The sequence below is a fragment of the Procambarus clarkii genome, chromosome 2 (genome assembly GCF_040958095.1).
Source record: "Procambarus clarkii isolate CNS0578487 chromosome 2, FALCON_Pclarkii_2.0, whole genome shotgun sequence".
Classification (NCBI taxonomy): Eukaryota; Metazoa; Arthropoda; class Malacostraca; order Decapoda; family Cambaridae; genus Procambarus; species Procambarus clarkii.
In genome coordinates this window covers 31379559-31380521 of record NC_091151.1, presented here as the reverse complement: position 1 = coordinate 31380521, position 963 = coordinate 31379559, and the positions used below count along the sequence as shown (strand labels likewise).

The following is a 963-nucleotide window of genomic DNA, read 5'->3' as shown; positions in this document are numbered from 1 at the left end:
TGTTTGGTACCTGTCACCTCCAGGATCTCCTGCATCAGACGCCCGTATTGGAACACGTCTGAGGCGAAAGTGCTGGGTTCACCAGCCAGGACTTCAGGGGCGTAGGTCGGTTTATCCTCGGGGTCACCTTCCGCAATGATCGTTTTACCACTCTTACATGACAAGCCGAAATCGATTAGGCTAATTTTTGGGTGATCGTGTGATCCTTAAATCATAACATTATCCGGTTTTATATCATTGTGGATATAGCCTTTTGTGTGGATATGTAGTAATTTTAGTCCAATCTTGAACCCAATCTGCACTACGTCGTATCGTGGGTCGCATATAACGTTGTCCAGGTTGGTGTCCCCTTTATATGTCGTGAGAAGAGCTGGGGAGTCGTGGGACACCCCCAGTAGGAGGGGCGCGCCGCCAGCTCCCTTCAGCGCCGAGAGCACTTGGGCTTCGCGCTTGAAGCTGTTAGCGGGGTCAGCACAGTTGGCCACTTTAAGTGCGGCCTGCTCTCCGTGCCAGTTAACAAGGGTCACTGTACCGTAGCCGCCAGACCCCAGAGTTTTTATCTCGTTCCTCAGGAGCTGCGCCACGTCGTGAGCCCCAAGACGCTCCATGTTCCCTGCTCCAGTCCTAGATGTCCAGCTAGTCTAGCAGGTGTTAATATCCTAGATGCCAGACAATATAGTCAAGAGGATCACCAGGGCTGGCCAGATAGGCAGGCAAAGGAAAATGCTCATGGTCGTCACACCATTTTGATCACCCGTCAACTTGTCTTACCAACACCGTACACATCATTGATAGGACTTTATCCTCAAGTTGTCAAGTGCAGTTTGACGGCGACTGTGAAGTAGTGTGGTAATGATGACGATGGTGAGTAACGTGGTAGTGATAGTGAGTAGTGTGGTAATGATGGTTAGTAGTGATAGTGAGTAGTGTGATAGTGATAGTGAGTAGTGTGGTAATGATAGT

The 963-nt window shown here is 49.7% G+C and overlaps 1 protein-coding gene across 1 annotated transcript; it reads right to left on the bottom strand.

Annotated features, from left to right (window-relative positions):
• Positions 1–206: 206 nt before the first annotated feature.
• LOC138366195 (uncharacterized) lies at positions 207–608 on the bottom strand. The gene has a single exon (XM_069326924.1). It carries the CDS (start codon positions 606–608, stop codon positions 207–209), a length of 402 nt encoding a protein of 133 aa, XP_069183025.1.
• Positions 609–963: the final 355 nt, after the last annotated feature.

What these genes read in the sequence shown, in the direction of transcription:
- LOC138366195 (XM_069326924.1), bottom strand. Translation starts at nt 608, where the DNA reads ATGGAGCGTCTTGGGGCTCACGACGTGGCGCAGCTCCTGAGGAACGAG.